General features: G+C 34.0%; 1 protein-coding gene across 1 annotated transcript in view; it reads left to right on the top strand.

Annotated features, from left to right (window-relative positions):
• Positions 1-19,558, top strand: part of SBF2 (SET binding factor 2) — a 3,151,758-nt gene that overhangs the window by 2,663,456 nt on the left and 468,744 nt on the right. The window contains exon 31 of the mRNA XM_044058929.1: positions 1,886-2,082. Coding sequence (XP_043914864.1) covers positions 1,886-2,082 — 197 coding nt within the window. The remainder of the gene's footprint in view (positions 1-1,885; positions 2,083-19,558) is intronic.

The raw sequence follows: 19,558 nt of genomic DNA, 5'->3' as shown, positions 1-19,558 counted from the left end.
TAGTGGTCTAATAAGGGTGGAGTACAATGGAGTTATAACCTCCTTAGTCTTGGATTTGATGCCCTTATTTATGAGATGTGCAATGTAAAATAATTTCCTTAACACTATGGGCACATGGTGATCGAAGTTTAGATTGCAATCCACCTGTGTTCCCAAGTCTTGCAACACTGGGTTTGAGCTTAAGGGGGTGCTATCTATACCATGCCAAAGGAAATAATGAGGCATTTTTTGCATTTATTTTTAGCCTGTGACTTCTACCCCAATCATTTGTCTGTATCAGACCCTTATGTTAACATCGGTGGGAGACTCAATGATTGCACCCAGTTTACAGTCATCTGCAAGCTTGGTAAGCCACAGGCCATCTACATTTGCCTGGACCTCAGAGAAGTAGACTCCAAACAGTAGAGGGCCCAGCACAGATCCCTGTGGTATCCCACTGTCAACTGGTCTACTGGTGGAGGTGGTCTACCCAACTTGGACAGTGTGCATTCTGTCAGTGAGCCCCAGCTGGGGATTCTGTAAGATTCAATTGTTTTCACTTGAGAGGAAGAAAAGTAACAAGAATTATTTCATTAATTTGACTAAAGGACATGGAGAATAAAACCTGAAGTCCAGTATTTAATACTAAGGAATTCTTTCTCAATGTGATGTGAGTTTGGGAAAGCTGTCACACTGAATTTAGGAGAAGGATTTAAAAAAAAAAAGAAGGAAAAAATACTTTTTTATTTTTGTGCAGAACACTGACTGTACCAGCCAAAAGTGTGTGTCTGCCTGTGTGATTGGGTGGGGGGGACTGAGACTGAGGAAACAGGCATCCCATTTTCTTATTACTTTATGTACGGAATGTATAATAAACTTATGAAGAAAGGACACATTCTTGCAATTAACTTCTATGTGGGAAGTGGTGAGGTTTATAGCATAAGCTTATACAGAAAGGATAATTTATTGTAGGTTGATTCTGCATGGTTAAGTATAGAGGTTCACAGCAGCCTTTTCACATGTGATAAGATGAAACCCTATGTTAACTCATGTAGGACTTTAAACACTTTCATATGATCACAAAGCTGGCCAGTATAATCAGTAGCATTGTCCTTAAACCCTTAAACGTTGTCACAGGAGGTAAGTTATTTCAGTAAAATCTGTAAGCAGAACAGTACAGGGAAGAAACACATACAAAGTCTATGTAAACAGTGATGCAGCGTGTCCGACAATGAGATAAACATGTTGTTGACAATGTTATCATTTTGTTGTCATTTCTATCCCGTGTCACATGTACTTATGGAAGAGATCGCCAGCCTTTGCCAAATGTTAGTGTAGTCTCTTCTTAAAATGTCATCATTATAAAACACTGACTACATATAGCTAGAAACCAAACAAATACTGTTTCAATTTAAATATATGATTCACCACAATGCAAGGACAAAACATTGTAGTTTTGGCCTGTTTTAGGAGTATTCTAGTTCATAGAAAAAAAAAAAAAACTATTACTAACTTCAGGTAGAATAAAAAAGTTGGAAGGAAAACTGAAAATACATTTTTAACTGACACACTATGCTACATTTATTTTTGGTACAGGGTAGCATTCTCAACAGTATTTATTATGTTGTAAGTTGCACTAAAAATCCCTGTTAATGTGTCATTGAATGCACCTCTTTCTGAACTTGTTTGTTTCCTATTAAAATTCTTGCAAAGATGCTGAATAAAAAAGCAGATTTGTAGTTTCTGGAAAGAAGTATGTTTTAGCTATTTAACATTTAATGGAGTTTATTTTATGGCTTAATCCAAGAGAGGTAGAGTTCAGTACCTAGTGCATGTCCATAGAATTTGGTTTTAGTGTCATTGGTTATTTTCTTTCCTGTAACTAAGATGTCATTTTGCATTAAAGCTATCCTGGGCTCTTGGTCATTCCTCAGTGCATTCAGGACAGCAGTTTGGAGAAAGTTGCTCGCTGTTTCCGTCAGAACAGACTGCCAGTTGTGTGCTGGAAACACTTCAGGAACAAAGCTGTACTGGTTCGGGCTGGAGGCTTTCATGGAAGAGGAGTTGCTTCTCTTTTCAAGTCCTCAAATCCACCTGGTGCTGGTAGGTGCTATTCTCTTCATAAGCATAACCTGAAAATATTCTTGAATGAATTGTGCCTCAGCAGTCACCTACTGCACATTTGTTTGCAGAAATCTGTTTGCAGAAATCTTTTAACTGAATGCATTCATCGTGGGTCTCGGGATCATCTGCTAGGAGAAAACATTTTTAAAATGATTTCTTGACAGGCAAAGAGACAGTAGTTTCCATCTCATGTTTGGAATTGTGACAGAGATTTTTTATTTATTTTTTTGTTATTGTTCAATATCTTTATCTAATTTTGCTACATTATTTCTCTTACCAGACAAAATGTAGTGATAGCATTATTTAGGATGAAGTGCAGTTGCAAACGAGCAGATATTTATGTAATGAAATACTTGTTCACTTACCCCTATTGTATGTCTAGAAAATGTAAAGTAGCACACTTGAACTGGCAACTTTTTTATGCCAGTGAGACAGGCTCCAAAGCATGTTTATAAAGGCATAGGTCCAGCTAGGGTCTGATGAGCACAACACATAATCCATAGCTAATCAGCTGCATGTGAGCATGAATGAATGCATGTGTGCCCTGAATGGTACTTGTATGCAAACCTGCAGCTAAGCACAGATGTCCTAAGCAGTGTGTCCATGTGGCATTGTGTATGGATGAGATGAGGAGTGTTTGGATAATTTCAGTCTGGTATCCTTTATACCAGAGGCAGGCTCTCAAGTGGCACTCAGTCAAATTACTCAACTACCTGTTGTCTGTCCAAATCTGCAGAGCAAGAAAGGTTTGCTAAAAGTTGCCTAGATAGTCATGAGAATAAATAGCAAAAATTAAGGATTTCAGGCATTCAAAGCCATTCTTAATATCCTTCATGGATAGCTGAATGACTTAGATGAATGAAAGTTTACCTTAGAGAACTTTCTAATCGAAAATCCCAGACCTCAAACTCGCTATTGTGGGGGATGCAGCCCCCCACACCCCCTGCTAAATATATATATACCTACTCCGAGATCACACTACAGTGAGGAAAGGGTAAATATTCTGATCTTCACTGTACTGCGATCTCACAAAAAGCATATCAAGGTCCAGGATTTTTGATTATTAGAGCATTCGCTAAGGTAAACTTCATTTATCTAATATAGACCACACATGGCAAGTATCATTCAGGAACTGGACAAGCAAAACCCTTGGTTACATTCAGGGTGTCCCACAGGACTCTGTCCTAGGCCCTTACTTGTTTAGGTTGCATCTTTCAGATATATGTTTCATCTGAGGTGTTCTACAGTCTGTATGCAGATGACTTGGAAATAGGTAAACTGATTACCTGTGTTACAGATAGAGCATATCTACAAAAGAACATGACTAAATTGTTTGTGCACAGGAGAATAATATGCTGATAAATACATCAAAAACTAAGCATATGAGATTTGGGAGAAATAGACTGAAAGGTGTATATTTAATACAGCACACAGTGATTGAAACTGTTGAGTCATTTTTGGACCTGGGTATATGGGCAGATCTAATCATATCAACCAGTTGGTTAATGATGGTAATAGAACTGTAAGTTGTATGAAAAGATTTATTAAGTGTAAGAAATCAGACTCAAACCTGGGTGTGAAATAACAATATGGAAACCTTATAAGAAAACAATCATGGGTAAATGGGAAAAAGTACAGCAGAGAGGGTATCCACAGATGATAACATTTAAGTTTTTGTGAAGGGCTAAAAATATCTGAAATTGTACAGTGTCTCATACAGATATTTAAGAGAGACCTTATGCAGGTATATAGGCCATGTTGAGGCAACTACCTCTGGGAAAGTTTGGGGTTATGAAAAAGTAACAGAGAGTCATCACACAACCCACGTAGTAGATTGTAATTGAATGATAAGTGTATTAATTTGTTCTCTGACAGAGTAGCCGACACATGGAATAGACTACCATATTAAATTAAAGCAAACACTGGTTTAGATTATTTAAAAAAAACCTCCATGCATATAATGGGAATAACTGTTATGATGTATTAGTAGGCTAGAAGGGCATTATTGCCCATGCCTGAAATATTTGATGCATGTAAGGACAGCAGGACACTTTGCAAGTATCCACATTCCAAATTGCTGTACAACTGTATCTGTTTTTATTACAAAAGTTATGGAAAGGCTCTAGAATATTCTGTTACAGTCCACAATACTAGGGCAGCAGCCAACACAGTAGCCTTCCTCGGGAATATGTTAGCACAGAGAGTATTTGTGAGACAGCTATATGGACTGATGTGAGCACCTTTTCCAAGCATTGTAAGCTGAGTCTTGTGCTGAGTAGTAGGGCAGGGTTTCTTACTGCAGGGCTTTAGGATATACTATGACTGCCACTGTCCCATGGGGACAGCTAACCTTGAATATGTAGTGCTACAGCAACAGTGATCCTTATCATGAACATAGGATGTCAGTCAGCAAATTTATCATGACAGTTCAAGTACAGGTTCCATCCTCATTTAGTCTTCAAACATCTACTGGCCTCGGTTCCTCGGAGATGGAGGAAGGTATGTCATCCCATGCCAGCCAGGTTGCTGCACTGCTAAAAGGGAAAAAGCAAATGAGAACAGGGTTCAGTGGTTACTTTTAAATCATTTGGCCTTGGAGCAGCTTATGGTAGTTCCTTTTGATTGTATATATTGTGGCTAACATTTTTAAACAAGTAGAGTTTCAAGCAAAAGTGCCTATCCATGCAGTAATCCTCAAGACTGTGTTCTTGTGCAAGTCACATGGTTTCTGACCCAACTTATTTCTGTGTTTATGTTTTGCTAACTTAGCCCTTTTTGACAGAGCTCTATTTTGTTAGGAGAACAAAGGACAAAAACTTCCATTAAAAAATAAGATCTGATTATAATTTACTTTCAGCAATTTGTATTTCTCATTTCAGAATTAGTAGGTGTATTAATATTCTAGAGGTATGTAATTGTGCATCTTTTTGTTAATTAATGCTTTCTTACTACAATTAGATTACTTTTTATGTTAAACTGTTTTGGATTATTTTTCTCTGAATGCGAAAGGCATGATATGATTCATGCTTGTATATCATAACTTGCTATCTTCTACTAATTAATGTTAAATTAATAGCAGTGGCATCAACCACCTTTTTACCATTTTTTTACATGGGTTGAGGTAAAAATTAACAGTAAAATCAGCTGGTACCAATGTTAGCACTGCTGGTTGGCTAGCCTTGCCTTTTTTATATTACTGCAAAGTATCTAGGATTAAGTACTTTAACAAACTAAACCCTAGTTTCTTAGTAATAATCTTAGTGAACACTGGATTCAATCATGTGTAAGATTATCTTCATTCAAAAATCTAACATTGACCTCAAACTCATTTGTAATTACCTTCCCATTTCATTAATGTGTGTAGATACTAATATCCTGAGAACTCATTTGTCATGAACATTTTTAATTGCTTAAAAGTATCCATTTACAATTTCATTCAGTTGTATACTGTTGTTGCAAACCAAGGACACCACACTGACACTCCAAGTATTGTTTGTTGTATGCATATATTCCTCATGGATGTGATCATTTTTCTTGTTCTGGATGTGTCCAAAGCCTTCAGTTAGAGGTGTTTCATTTCTCCAAATCACACATCAGAAACCGAACCTGCATTTGTACTTCTGGCAAGAAATTTCCCTGTAATCTCATTGCTATAAAAATTAAACTCACCAGTTTCCCCCTTTACAATAGTTAGCTAATATTTACTTAGAGTTTCTCTTTTGTGCCATCTTTGGCAGCAGCAATATTTTTTTTTTTTACTCAAAAGATTTTTATTTCAGGAAATAATATATAATTTCATAACATTTTATAAGTAACATACATTCTAAATAACTATATACAATATATACAGCAGTCTGACATCAATAATAGTTGCAGGTGAAAAACAATAGTACATAAATATAACAGTCTGCTTATCAGAGGATGACTGTTCATTGGTATAAAGTATCAATCAATGACAAAACCTTTTTCCATGGATTGTTAACCAGTGGTCTTGGAAACGTCCTTAGTTCCTTAATTTTCATCTCCATCAAAATTGAGCTCTTCAGTAAGGTATAAAAGTCTTCCAAAGGTGGTGTTATGTTTGAGTTCCATCTTCTGGTTATACATTATCTTGAGATTGCAAGTATTCTCAATAAGAGATACATATTTGTTTTATTCAGATGTGGACCTTCATTCACATTAAAAGGATCAGTCTTTTAGATAAAATGAAGGAATTTTTAAACAAAGCTTGCAAGAATTTATTAATTCCATCCCAGTATGTTTTGATTTTAGTACATTCATAAAAAATATGATTCTAGTCTGCTCTCTGTATCTGTTTGGGTTCCATACTAATCCCCAACGGACTTTTTCCTGAATCACTCATGGACAAACATACTTACGTGAAAATGCTGTTCACTGAAGCAGCATTTTCATGTAAGTATGCTGTTGTGGAGGTCGTACTACAGTGCGGATAAGGAAAGATTCCTTTTTCCCCACTGTAGTGCAGTCTCGGAGTGTGAATATTAAAGTAGGGGGGTGTGAGGGGTGCAGGAGGGCATAGGCCGCCTGCATAAACGCTTTTTTCTTTTTTGAAACATTTTAACGAAAGTGCTTTTTCGCTAAAATCTTTTTCATTAAAATGTGTTCGGTGATGTTGGTTTCGACTATTGCAGCTTCGTGCAGTAGTCCTAGACCTATCTATTCATATCTCCAACATATTCCATTTGTGGAGGAACTGAACTTGGTAATTTTATCTGGTGCTCTGTAAATATATTTCCAGTTAAAGATTTTCCAATATTGTGTTTGGAAAGTGTATTTAACTGATAACAAAATATTTACTTTAATTTCTTCATTCAGTTGTAGTGAATGACCTTTCAAAATATATTTCCAATAAGAAGCTTTAGGTTTAGTTTTATAGCATATTAGTTCTTTATATAGGAAGGATATACTATTTTCTTTATTATGGTCATTATATAAAATTTCATATAAGTGATTTATGAATTTTGGCATAGCTTTACAAGAAGAACTATTAAATATTCTACATAAGTCTTGGGAATACATTAAAATGCTTTGTAGAGTCAACCAGTCCTTTGATTGGATTTTATAAGTTGTCTTTATCTCTTGAATATCTAAAACGTTTAACTCTTTTATGCATTGTATCCAACAGAAAATTTTGTTTTGTTCCCAAGAAGTGATTATTTCTCTATATGTTGTGTGAGGATAATCCCTTGTTATGGTGAAAGGTATTAAGAGATCAATCCAAAGTTTCAGGTCCATATTAGCATTTATAAGTTTCCTAAATGAATTAATGTAGTAATTAATCAGATATGTTTTAGTAGGTTTTGGTATATTATATTGCATCCATGTACTTATTAGATACCAAGGTTTATTAGCTTTATGTAATATTGGAAACTTATTTAAAAAAGTAAACTCATTTATTGATATGACAGTTAGTAGTTCTTTCCAATTGGCCAAACGATTGGGATTTATCCAGTCTAAAATAGTTTTGGATATGGATGCCTTTATATATGTTTCTATATCTGGAAAGTTTAATCCTCCTAGTTTCCATGGTCTAATATGATGTGCTAAGGCTATTCTATTTTAAGGAACCATAAACATTTTAAGAAAGCTGAATTAATTTCTTTGAAAACACATCTGTCGGAAAGCAATTAAATAGCAGTAGCCACATATAGAATTTTGGGTAGTAAAACCATTTTTATTAATCGATGTCTGTCTTCAAAAGTTAATATTTTATTCCAACTATCAATACAAATTTTCATTGTGTTAATGATAGTTATAGTTTACTGATGTTATCCCATTTAGATCTTTACATAAGACTATTCCTAAGTACTTTAGAGTAGATTCTTGTTTCCCAATAATATGATTTTCTGTAACCTGTACTTCTTTCTTTATGTTTAAGAATAAAAGTTTAGATTTTGACTTATTGAAGTGAAGCCTTGAGCTCAAGTAAAATTTCTCAATCTCCACTTCTAACTCCTCGAAGAACTCTTTAGAATTAATTAAGATTAATAATATGTCATTGGCAAAAAGCATTATTTTAGAATTATATAGATTGTAAGTATCCACCCCTTTTATTTTTATGTTATTGCGTATTGTTTCTGCAAATATTTCAGCGGCTAGAGCAAAAAATATGGGCAACATAGAATAGCCTTGTTTAGTGCCTTTTGTTATATGAATATATTCTGATGTGAAGGGGCCTAATTTAGCATAGGCTAAATTGTTTATATATATGTTTTCTAGTAAGTGAATGAAAAAAGGGGGGGGGGGTTAAATAGTGATAATATTCTAAATAGATAATCCCAATTTAGAGAGTCAAAAGCTTTCTCTGTGTCTAAACCTACTATAAGTATCTCTCTATTTTCTTTATTTGCATAATCTAGACGATTAAGTATCCTCTTGATATTATCGTGTGTGTGTGTGTGTGTGTGTGTGTGTGTGTGTGTGTGTGTGTGTGTGTGTGTGTCTATTGAATATAAATCCTGTTTGGTCATTGCTGATTGTTTTAGATAAGTGTATTTTAATTCTAGTAGCTAAAATTGACGTGAATATTTTGTAATCATTATTCAGTAGTGATATGTGTCTATATGAGGTGCATAGATTTGATGTTTTATCCTCTCTTAGAATTGGAGTAATTAAAGAGTATTTCCAAGAGGGTGGAATTATTGCATTTGTTTGAACTTCTATTAAAGTTTTATTGAGTAGGAAGGTTATCATTGTGGGAAAAAGTTTATATAATTCCATAATGATACCGTCTATTCCTGGTGCTTTGTTAGTCTTGCCTTCTTTGATTTTATTAATAACTTCCCTATAGGATATAGGCTTTTGTAAGTCTGATTTTAATTCTTCTGGTATCTTTATAATATTAGTAAAATTAATAACTGTGTTCAGTTGGTCAATATGGGAGTTATCTTTTTTAAAGTGCTCCATGTAGTGATATCTGAATGCATCAAAAACATTTCCTATATCTGATACTTTTTTCCTTTAATTTTGTGATAAATGTTAATATAGTTGGATTTGGCTTGTATTTTGATTCTTGTGGATAAGTTATGTAGATATTTGGGAGAAGTGGCTAAGTAGTTTACTTTTAATTTTTCTAATGCTAAACTAGTTTTGTGTGTTAATATTTCATTATATTTATTATTTAACTCCTCTATTTTCTTTCTGATTTGCAGGGAGTCTTGATTTTTTCATTTTTAATTGACAATAGTTTGGATTGTGCATCTAATAATTCTTTATCCCATTCTTTTGTTTTATTTTTGTACCAAGTAAGAGTTTTACCAAATATATAGGCTTTTAATGAGTCCTGTATCATTATTTTATTGATTTCTGTTGTATAATTAGTATCTAGAAAAAAACTGTAATTCTGATAACAGCCAAGGTTTAAATTCTTGATTTTTTGTTATTTATGATGGAATTCAGGATAATAAGATTAAAGGTTTGAAGTCAGTTTGGATTTTTAAAATCAAAGAATCATGGTCTAAAAAGGGGCATGGAGTAATTGAGAAGTTAGTGATTTTTAAATACAGGTCTTGGACAATTATTATTTTGTCTATTCTAGTTTGAGTGCAATATCTGTGGTTTTGATGGGAAAGCAATAGAAATTTATCATCTTTCAAATTAAATGTGTCTAGTAAATGAAATGAATCAATCCATTTTTTTAAATATTTGAAGATGGAGGAAGTCCTAAGGGGTCTCTTATTAGCGGTTTCATATGAATCTGGAATGCAGTTGAAATCTCCTATTATTAGATTACCCATATGATTATTAAAGATAAAATTTAAGTGTTTTTTGATTGTTCCTACTCTGGTAAACCTGTCCTGGTTCCCTGGTGCTGATGTCCATATTCTGTTTTTAAATTTGACTACTACCATAGCCATAAGACCTTCTTTGTCTTCATATTTAAAGATGGTTTCTGGGATTATAATATTATTTTTCCATAAGATTGTTACACCTTTAGTCTTTGTCTTGTGGGTAGACTGAGATAAAATTAAATAATTTTTAGGATTCCACGAATAACAATCATTTGTTTTGAAATGTGTCTCTTGAAGAAAAACTGCTTGTGCAGTGCTTTCAACAAATTAGATCTTTTAGTTGGGTTATTTAAACCACTGGTATTCATGGAAAATAAAGTTAAATCCATATCAGTTTATTTGTCAAAAGGATGAGTATCTTTTTTTTGACTATTCGACATATTTCTCTGATAACAGCAACATTTTTTTTTATGTATAAGTATTTAAAAGAATTTGTCAGATTTTTCTCTATCATAAATATCGATAAAATACTGTTTTGCTCAGGCTTAAAAAGAGAAGGAGATTTTTTAGATAATGTCAAGATAAACATAAGAAATGATGTAACTGAATTCCACTCTAAACAAGGAATGAAAATCATTCTTAATCTAAGAGATAAAAATGAGTCTATTAGATTATCACTCATACTTTTAACAGACATAAAAGCTCTTTGAGCTCCATAAGCTAATACTAATATATGGAGAATAGTTTGTAAAGAGAATATGTAGTAGGTCTTTCGGCTTTTCCCGGTTAGGGGTCGCTGAAAATATATATTTATTTTCTTTTTTTTTAATTTTTTTTTTTTAAATTTGACATAAGTTTAATAACACTATAATATCCTACTGTTCATGAATATGATAGCATTAGTTGTAACTGTAACTACTTAACAATTAAAGCATATATGATGTAAACAAGTGATGTTTATCATATTTCTTAAAATATTCTCCTTAATAGAAATGATTGGTGTTGCCTGTGATGCAGCATTAATGGTATTAATGGTATTAGTCATGTGAAAAAGTGCGTTTAATGTAAAATATTGCCATATAGAACAACATTGTTCAGATAGGTTGCTAGAATAAATCAATCTACACAAATACTTTGAGTAATTATATATTCTACCAATTGCATTAGAGTAACAACACAAACATGTTTCTTTAACCAACTTTTTTGTTAAACTTGCCCATAAATACTATAGATAGCCATGAACTAAAAGTTGTTTGCAACCACACCTGCTGATAAAAGTACACCATGTACAAAAAGCATGTGCCCTCAATACACATTCCTTTAAATACATAAAAATAGATCTCTTGTAAATACTAAGTTCATATTATCTTCCAGGTGAAAATGATACCAAACTTGTTCTTGTGACATTTTGGCAAAATGATCTATGATGTACTGTTGCAAATTAGTCCTGACCATTCACAATTAAATATATATTACCTTAGGTTACTAACTTCCTACTACCACTGAAATTCCACTGTTGATTAGCATTTTATTGTTCAAAGTTCAACAGTGTATGCTCTTTTAATATTTTGCCCACACATACAGAAGGAATGGCTCATAGCAGAATGAACAAAGACTGTCACTTACACAAAAACTGAGACAATGAAGGATTGCCTGCTAATGATAAATAATTTACCAAGTCCAGTCAAAACAACTGCTCTCATTCAATTAATTATGTCAGCATGTTGGGTATTGTACTGCAATTCTCTCATGTAAGGCAAGAAGTTATAAACTATGCAGGCAGATCTTGGTATACAATTCAATAAAAAAACAAGTAAGCTCCTTCATACAGTGAATTCAGTGTTTGCAAGAGTGTATCAAAGCTTTGCAGAGCCGTTTGGTGATAATGTCAGTGTTTCCTGCTGTCATAGGAGCCTAGCTGAAGTGAAAATACAGCTCGAGATATGAGCAAAGCAGAGTTAAGCACTCGTGAGTCTTAATTATTGTAAATCTTCACTTCTCCCTCCCAGCTGCATGAACTTTCCCTCCCTTTTTCCCCAATCAAATAAATTGGTAGTTAAACAAGGGGAAGTAGTCTAATATCCAGACAACCACAAGTCAGAATGAAAACACTAACAGTCATCGTAGACCACAACTAGCAAATGCATGCACATAACAGCAAAGTCCTCAGTCACCCAACAACCACAGCACCAATCCTCACCTCATACTGTCTCAAACAAAGTGTAAAGTATTACAGAGATCATCTAAGCAGGCAAATCTCATAACTGCTTTTATGCATTACCGACTGTTCCCTATTCCAGCGTTCTCAGCATCTAGTTGCAAAATCAGTCTGACTGTTACCAAGACACAGCTATGATCACAGTCAATTCACAGGGTATTCAGATGAATCACCAAGCACCCAGACACGGTAAACATTGGTACAGGATCACATCTCTTAAGCCACAACAAACTTGCACCTACTAGAAAGCTATTGAAACATAACTTGGGGTAAAGTGGTAATGGCAAAGCAATGTATTGCCATTTTAACTATACAAGCCAGCTGGAATAAGCAAAACAAGCCAGTCAGAACTAACACATTTTACTATCATAAGGAAAGCAATAACTAAAGCCAAATAAAATGAGGAAAATGTTTATTTTTATCAGACCAGATTCTTTAAGTGAATTTAATAAGTAAAAACAAAAAGCAATCTAGAGGTAAGGATAAGCACATTTCGTAGTAAAAATAGTTTTTTTTTATATTTGTGTTTTATAAAGTTTAAGGTAAATAGAACATAAGAATTTATTTACTAATAAAGTGAATTAGGTTATGCTGAACATACCTGTACCTTTGTAGTAACCATTAGACTCCTCAGTTATCCACAGTTTAAATATCATTTGATTACTTAACTTTTTGTTTTAAACATAAATGAGTGATTACATTTTCATTTTTATTAGTTCTGATGACAGTTCAAGTCATAGTTAGACCTTTTTTTTTTTTTTTTTTTGAAAGTTAAACGAGCAATTATTACTTTACAACAAATGTTTTGGGCTCAGTCCTTTGCTTGCTTTTTTTTCCTGAAATCAGTCCAAGCACTTGTTTCTTTTATTCTTTTGAGAGATGGGGATATCCATTCCATATCTTCTGGTATAGAAATCCCATTATTATTTTTGATAAATGATGAAGCTTTTTCTAGATCATGAAAAGTTCTCATCTCATTGACATATAGAATTTTTATCTTAGCTGGAAGGGCAAGTTGAGCTTTGATATTGTTTTGCTTTAGTAGTTTTATCATTGGCCATACTCTCTTTCTTTGTTCAATTACTCTGGTAGAGTAATCATAATCAAATCTTATCAAGTTCTGGTTATGCTTTAAAGGTGCTTTCCTATAGACAGCTCTTAAAATTAATTATTTGTCCAAATATGAGAGAAATGTTATAATGATTGATCTGGGAGGGGTATTTGCTGATGATGAAGCAGGTTTCCCCAGAGCTCTGTGGACTCTCTCGATACCAAAGGAAAAACCTTTTAAGTCTAGGAAATCTGGAAGCCAAGTAGTTAAACATTAAATGATGTCCTTACCGTCTGTGTTTTCTGGTAAACCGAAAATTCTAATATTGTTTCTCCTCTCTCTATTTTCTAAGTCGTCTATTTTGTTTAGCAGCCAAGTATTTTGTTCCAGAAGATATTATTTTTGTGTTTCTTCTTCAAGTCTCACTTCAATATCATTTAGAGAGGTTTCAATATTTACTATTTTTGGTTGATGCTGTTGTAACAATTCCTTAAAAGTATCAGTCTGTTTCTGGCAGTTTGTTTTAAGATTCTCTAAGTTTTCTTTAAAGTCATCCATCTTAAAGGATAGCTCCTGCAGGGTGGTTGTCATCATTTGGATTTCCTTTCTTAAGGCTGTATTAGGATGTGAGTTCCTTGAGTTGCTAATTTTCAGACACTCAGATTTTCTCAAAGTTCTTCTGACAGTAAAAGTTTGATGAAAGTTCACCAAAATTACTATTTATATAGTTTAACTATTTATCTATAAGATTTTGTTATTATTTCTCTAAAAAAAACACATTTTCCTGTTTAATTTGACTGATTTATGGAGCTCTAAAGTTCTGCTGCTTTCAGTGTGCCATCCAGCAGCAGCAATATTTAGGAGATAAATTGAATAATTACATTCTTTCTCTATCACCCTCAGATGCTAGTTTTCGTCCATATATTTCCTTCAGATCCATGCCAAACCTTCTTCATAAAACTGTGACTTTTAGTAAGGTGTCAGATTACAAAGACACAAACACAGCTTTGTCTGTGTATAATGTTCTACACTGCATGTAAATCTAAATTTTGTGTGCATGTGTGTGTGTGTGTGGGGGGTGCGGGGGGGCTAGAGGTCATAACTCCAGTGGCAAAAAAATAATATGCAGAAGAAGTATATAGGGATTATATTAAATTCTTATAAATTTATTAAATACAATAAATTAGAAATATGCAACGTTCCTTTCTTCTGATTAACAAAATTTGCCTAAGAAGGAAATTCATTTCAATCTTTAGACTATGCATATATGCAATCAATTCTTAAAACAGTCAAGAAATATATTTTTAGAACTCCATTAATATCAAAATGGAAAAGTTTGTGCTTTCCCATTCCACACACCTCTAGATTTAAGGAAACCCAGAACAAAGTTAAAATTAATTTGCTAAAAAGGAATAGATTAGTATTATGATCTTATTGCTTTGAAAAAGGAAAAGCTAAGTCCTCAGAATGTTTGATGAAAGGATATAAGTTAGATGAATTTGCTAACCAGTTAATATTATCCAGCAGTAATTAAATGAATTTGTAGATAATATGAGCGAAGAGTAATAGAACACTATTCTTCCATTATATGAATGCTGTTATTGAAGGTAGATTGACCTACAAAAGTAGATTGTCCAAGTTATTTTATTTAATTGTAAATAATAATAATTTTCATGCAAAATTCAGGAACTTTTCATATAGTAGTGATTTGAGTAACTCAGTAGATGTTAAGAATAAAACTTTGTTACTTCAATCAGTAAGTCAAACTTTAGGTTTATACTGGAAAGTTTTTGTGTGTAAATATGTACATAGAATGTTTGTTACTTTCTATAAAATCTCTATGTTTAGTAAAATTAACTACTTCAGTTTGCTAGAGATGTAGCAAAAAAGATGATTGGACACTCAGCGACGCAAACAAAACATGCTGGAGAGACAGATATGTGTCTCACAGATTGTCCCTTCTTTGGAACAGGCTTCCTATTCACATTATGCAGAGCCCTTCCCTGGCCCTCTTCAAATGCAGTTTGTATCAATGGATGGGGAATTGCAAATTCACACCTGGGGTAGTGCCTATGACCCTTATGCACAGGGGCAATCTGTAAGATACTCATTGAACAAGCACAATTCCACTCCTTCCTCTTGACATATATTGGATAAAATTGGGTTATACTGGCCAGGCTTTTAAAGTCCCTTAAGCTGTCAGCCTAGTAATTTCCTATAAACCTATGATTGTGAAAAATGAAATGTATATTGGGAATAGATACATATGTTTTTTTAAGGGGTTTTGGCCTGAATATTGTTCTTTAACTAGATAGTAATGCTAATGAATGTTCCACTTCCTCTATCTGTAAAAGACGTAACAACAAAAAATATTTTGGAGTCTTTTAGTAGTTGCGAGAAAAGTTATTACAAAATATTGGAAATCAAACTCAGTTCTTACATTTAAAGAATTTTAAAATTTAACAGCTCTTTAAATCATACTAAGACTTTTAGTGGTTGGGATAACCTTAAAATGTTGATACTAAAATACCACAACTCTTAATGTGTTAATTGTATAAGATTACCTTGATGATTAAGTGTATTCCTATCATTGTATAACAATATGTGATGTTGAATTATTTCCTTTTTGTGTATATATTATAAATATGTTAAATAAACATTTTCTTATAAAAAGAAATGCATGGTATGCTTATTTCTAATCTAATAACAATTTGCACAAGATGTATTATGTGGTTTTACTGAACTCTATATACTAATCAGAAGTCCAGCATAAGACTCTTAGTGGAAGCTAAGGTACAGAAATCACACAATGTTGCTATTCTACCCTTGTGGTTTTCAGTGTAGCACAATGCTGTGCTGGATTCCACTGCATTGTTTACTCAAAACCACTCCAAGGACAATGCGGAACATTGCAAATTTATATATATATATTTGTGATGAATTGTGCAGAGCTTTTTTTCTGGTGGAATGATAAGACTGCACAGGAGTCTTCTAGGACATTATTATTAGACTCTGTTTTCAACACAACAACCCCATCAGTTTCAGTGTCTCAATGTATACCAAATTTGCCTTAGATGCCAGAAGGTCAAAAGAGTGTGGAGTTCTGTTCCCAGATGAGACACTCGGATTTAATTTCCAGAAATGATACAGCAGTACAGCATAACAGGGGCTGCTGTGCTCTGGATTGTGCAATCTTGCGAATTATATGTTAAAACATGGTCTAACCTGCCTAAGTTGGTGGTACCTCTGGTGGGTGTAAAGGTTTCCTTGCATTTATCAAAATGAGTAGGGATTGCTTTATTTATCCATGTTAATATTATAAATATTTTATGTTATTTACACTTTCATATTCAAAATGTTTATACTTTTCATATTGTGAGAATCACATTGTCATCAAATTAACAGTATTTTGTTATTTATTTTACGCTTCCCCATTATCCCCATTCTTTCTTGTATCACTATCTTTTTTATTTCATCTAACACATCTTCATCCTCTGTACTTTTTATTATACAGTAATTCATCAAATCTTCTTTTCTGCATTTTTTAATTTTGCTTCAAACAATATTTTTGTCCCATTTGTCAGTTCCACATTCCCTTCCTATATCCAGATTCCTATACAATATCATATGCATATTTATATTTCTGAATCTTTCCCATTTATTTATATTTTTTAAATTTTTCCAAAACATTTCATTACTTTTACATTCAAAAACAAAAATGTTTTGTTGTTTCTCCCTCCTTACATTTATTTATTTTTCTTTCATTGATTTCTTTGTGTCTTATTACCTTTTGCTGCCACAAGGGCGGGAGACTTAAACCTAGACATGGTTATTAATAGAACGTGCTGGAGGGACAGATTCATCACCCAGAGACTCCCTATGCTGTGGAACAAAATCCCGGTACATGTGAGGCAGAGCACCTCACTGGCCTTGTTCAAGAGGAATCTTGACCAATGGATGGGAGATCGCAGATATACCCCAGGGATTACTTCAGTGTCACTGCTTGACAGAGGCACAGTAAAATAATAGGCATAGTTTCTTCAAACTAATGGGGTGGCGAAAGCCACATAACTATGGGCTAGGCTTATAAATGCCCTTGGGCAGATAGCCTAGTATGAACCTATGAACCTATTTATACAATCCTCCATCTCATAAAATATCTGATACCTTTTCCATATATTTTTACACTATGCTTTACCTCTTCCTTTAATTTTTTCCATGGATACACCAGGTAATATTTCTCCATGACTGTATTATACAGTTCATTTCTATCAATTTCATTAAATTTTAACTCCCATAACTTTATTTTCATATTCTTTCTTCTGTTTATTCCTGCTTACAAGTTTTTTCTTCAGTACTTCAGTTTAGCATACTTTTTCATATTTCACATATAACCTTTTTCCATTCCTTTTTTGTTTCTTTACCCAAAATAGATACATGTGTATACTATATTTTTTATTCAAACCTCCTCCTTTTTCGTGATATATCACCCCTGTATTAACTGTTCAGTCTTGACCATCAAAATTAACTGAAAAATACCTTTAACAGTTCTTTCTCGTCTTAGCTAGAAATATATACTCTAGTGAAAGTATGCTAGTTATCCCAATATATGTATATATGTATATATACATATGGATCTACTTCGCTTTATTGAATTATCAAAACACTGAAACTAAAATCGGGGAGACATCAAAAGTGTAGAAGAACAAAAGTGCACAAGATTGGAACGTAGAAGATCATACTAGGTATATATTTGAATGGAAATTGTGCTAAAGACAGGATTGGGAATCTACCCTTTTCCTCAGTGTAGTGCGATTTCGGAGTTGGTATATATAATTTGCAGTTATGAATATTTTTTTTTTACATTTTTACTGGGGGCAAGCCCCCATGCACACCCCACACCCCCTGAACATTGTATATACCAATTGCAAGATTGCACTACACTGAGAAAAAGGGTAAATGTCCCAACCTGATTGTACCGTGATCTCTATTCAAAGTATATACCTTGTTCAATCTTCTAAGCTCTATCTAATATATGTATGTGTGTGTGTGTGTGTGTGTGTGTGTATAGGGAAGTAAATAGTGTGGGAAGAAATAGCCAGGGAATTGTTATGGCTAGGCTTGTATAGGCCCTAGGGCTGATAGCCTAGTACCAACCTATGAACCTATATACATACACACATACTCAAACACACACACACACACACACGCAAACATATACACACACCAACACATGTACATATATATATGTATGTGTGTGTGTGTGTGTGTGTGTGTGTGTGTATGTGTGTGTATATATATATATATATATATATATATATATATATATATGGGTTCACTTTTAAATCCCAAAATATCAAAATCTCGGATTTTGAGATACCAAACTCAAAACATCGAGATTTTAGTATCTTGAAATTTAAAAGTGGACAAAAACAAACACAGCTAAAATAAAGTGTTTGCAGGGGGGCAAGCCCCTTTGCACCCCCACATCCCCCCTACTTAAATATACCAACTCCGAGATTGCGCTACAGTGAACAGAACAGTAATGCAATCTTGGAGTTGGTATATTTAAGCAGGGTGGGTGTGGGGGTGAAGGGGGGCTTGCCCCCCCCCCCTGCAAACCCTTTAATTAACTTTTTTTCCCTCCACTTTTAAATTTTGAGATACCAAAATCTTGATGTTTTGAGTTCAGTATCTGAAAACTCGAGATTTTGGTACTTCGGGATTTAAAAGTGGACCCACATATGCACAAACACACACACACACACACACACACACATATATATGTATATGTGTGTATGTATATATATATATATATATATATATAGAGAGAGAGAGAGAGAGGTTTATAGACACACACACACACACACACACACACACACACACACACACACACACATACATACAGACGTATTTTCTCCTGACATAAGTCAGTAAAGTAGTACTTGGGGGGGGGCATTAATGTATTCTACATGATGAGTAAAAATTTGGCACAGCATCCCTTATGGTAAAAGTCTTCTTCTTCTTCTTTCAGCTTTTCCCGGTTAGGGGTCGCCACAGCGGATCACCTGTCCGCTTATGATTGGCAGTGGAGTTTTTACAGTGTCATGTTGTCAGCTCGCTGCCCAACCTTGCACAGAAGGCACACACACACATGCACTCACACCTAGGGCCAATTTAGAGTGTCCAATCCACCTACAGCATGTCTTTGGGATGTGGGAAGAAACCAGAGCACCAGGAGGAAACCCATGCGACCACAGGGAGGACATGCAGACTCCGCACAGAAGGCACCCCAGTCGAAGATTGAACCAGAGAACCTCTTGCTTTGAGGCAGCAACACTAACCACTGCCCCACTGTGGCTGCTCCCCCTTATGGTAAAAGTACAATAAAACATTTCAGGATATCCCACTTTAATATTCTGAACCAGTTTATCT

The sequence above is a fragment of the Protopterus annectens genome, chromosome 17.part0, assembly GCF_019279795.1.
Source record: "Protopterus annectens isolate FY-2018-M chromosome 17.part0, PAN1.0, whole genome shotgun sequence".
Lineage (NCBI taxonomy): Eukaryota > Metazoa > Chordata > Ceratodontiformes > Protopteridae > Protopterus > Protopterus annectens.
The sequence above is the reverse complement of the archived record's forward strand: the minus strand, read 5'-3'. Positions and strand labels throughout refer to the sequence as shown.